The sequence below is a fragment of the Mya arenaria genome, chromosome 4 (assembly GCF_026914265.1).
Source record: "Mya arenaria isolate MELC-2E11 chromosome 4, ASM2691426v1".
Lineage (NCBI taxonomy): Eukaryota > Metazoa > Mollusca > Bivalvia > Myida > Myidae > Mya > Mya arenaria.
In genome coordinates, this window is record NC_069125.1 from 81,552,093 (window position 1) to 81,554,626 (window position 2,534).

Genomic DNA, 2,534 nt, shown 5'->3' on the forward strand with positions numbered 1-2,534 from the left:
ATGCCACTCAACTTGAATGATCTGCGATCGCCAACCCCCATCTCCATTTCAGAACCTCTAGTTGACGCGCCCACCACACCAGATCTCAACACGCCCCCAAATCGATCACCACACAAGAAATCAGCTACAACAGTGACATCGAATGGAGATTCACATGATCATTCTAAACCACCAGCATCATCAAACACGCGTTTCACTGACTCATCCATTACCGAAACCACAGCTCTTCCAGATAGAAAACCATCTACAATTCAACCTTCACCACGAGAAAAGCCTTTCTCAGCCACCATCTGGAATGACCATCTGAACGAGACCACCACACCACTATCACCATCACTGTTACCTTCAGCAACATCACTGTTCGGCATCGCATCCTTCAATGGAACCTCCCCCTTTTCGGATTTCAACACTCCCGTCACACAATCTCCATCGCAAGATCACCTAGTTACAGTTCCCCACCTGAGCGACAACACTAACCCCACTAGACGTTCCGTACCTCCAACAACAGACACACAATACTCCATCTTAACATTTCAAGAAGCCACAGATGCCCCCAACACAAACAATTTCCCACCAGAATACATCCCAACTCCACTGACTTCCACAAAACTTCTTGAGAGTAGTGCAAAGTCACTCCTCTTCACTGGAGAATTCCCCTTCTTCCACCAGGCAAACGTGATTGGACATCTATAAAACCACAATCCATCACTTTAGGACCCGGTTTGACATGGCCTCCATCCAACTGGAAAACTTTGACTGGCGATCAGAGGACCATGCTACTTGAACACCTTTTAATCTCCCGAACCATCCAACGGACCGAAGAACCCCTGCCCTCTAGAGAGGAACTCCTTCTCCGCTACCACTGCCTTGTGCTTCCTGGATCCATTATCCCTCCAACACGTAACCCCATTACGAAGATGGCATACACCAATCATAACGCCATTATGGACATCGCCTCTGGCAAAATCAAGAGCCCCGTAGATTTCCTGCAGAGCGTTGTTCAGTCTTTCCTGTCCCTGGCCCCCGACTCCCGTGATGATGATGTCTATCTAGCGATTTCCGATGTGCCGTTCCGTCTCTGAAGAAAGAAGATGTAAATTTTCAAGTGTTCTTTTACTTTCAAAAATGTTTTAATTATTACATTTAAGAAAGATCCATATTTCAAATCTTTGTTTAATTGTTAAAATCAGTTTCATTCAAATTCATTATTCAGGAGAATAATATATCTTTAAGGTGGGGGAAATGTAATATGTTGAACCCCCTTTATATTTTAACAATTGTCCGGATATCCGAATTTACTTACACTCTGTTGTCTTATCGCTGTTTTTCCATTTCTTTTATGAGTATTCCAGAAGTCTTGTAGTAAATGAATATGTTGATAATTACAATTTCAATTCAGATATAAATTCCATAAGTATACCTTGAATCGAAGCTGTATAACCCGTTTATAAATTTGAAGTACACACGACTGTCACAAATATGTCCGCCATTTTAACTGTTGGGTTACAGCGCAGTAATATTTATTAGATATTTATTCATTGGAGTAAACTTTTCCTGTATGAATTGTAAAGTTAAATTGTTTCAAGCATAATTTTATTATTAATGTTTTATATAAATGTGCTCATATTACAGATTACAATTACAATGCTGCGAGCGCACTATTTGATTCGATTGTTGCTATGACACTATTTTGCGGATGAATGATAATATTATTTCTGCAGCATTAAGATATTTGTTTCATTATAATTAGATTGTTTAATTAAGTGTTCGAATAGGATGCAATTTGTCATTCTCGATCGATTGATGTATCTATTATTATGAATGTCTTGCAAGACTTTTCATATTTACTTGTTTTATTGTACTCGAGCCTTGGCACCTTCTTCTCACCTGCAAATGTGAGCTGCAGCCCTGCAGACCAATCAAAAGCCTTGCAGCATTGCTGCAGCATCTTGTGGGTATATAAGAAGTGTCAAGTTCGAGCTTGACAGTTGACATTTCTGAAACTTGAACTATTTTCAACATCTTGAAGACAAACATGCGAGGTATATTCTTTTGACACGTATTATAATTAAATCAACGCGCACATTTATTAAGTAAATGAACCTCGCATATTATTATATAAGAATAAATAATCATTATAATTACATTGAACTTAACTTTATCAAACTATTGATCAACTCGTCAACTGTCCACTGAACATGTCCGCAATTGTAATTATTGACTTAGCTTTGTGGAGTTGAGATTAACTTGAATAAATAACGTTTAATTGAGAAACGGACTTGCGTTTTCGAATATTCATCACTGATCATTATTAAACTACATATACCTTGGCTCACCAGGCACTAGGCCTGGTGTAAGCAGTGATTCACCACAGATATACTTTGGCTCACCGGGTAAACTACTTGGTGTAAGCAGTGATCCACCACATATCATCGACAGTTAATAATCATTTAACTTTAAACGTATGAGACGGATGTTACAATGCTTATACTTTATATATACCCGCACTCATACACATGCGTACACACACGTTC

General features: G+C 39.1%; 1 protein-coding gene across 1 annotated transcript; it reads left to right on the forward strand.

The window, feature by feature from the left end:
• LOC128231120 (mucin-7-like) lies at positions 1 to 693 on the forward strand. Its single transcript, XM_052943540.1, has one exon. It carries the CDS (start codon positions 1 to 3, stop codon positions 691 to 693), a length of 693 nt encoding a protein of 230 aa, XP_052799500.1.
• The last annotated feature ends 1,841 nt before the right edge of the window (positions 694 to 2,534 follow it).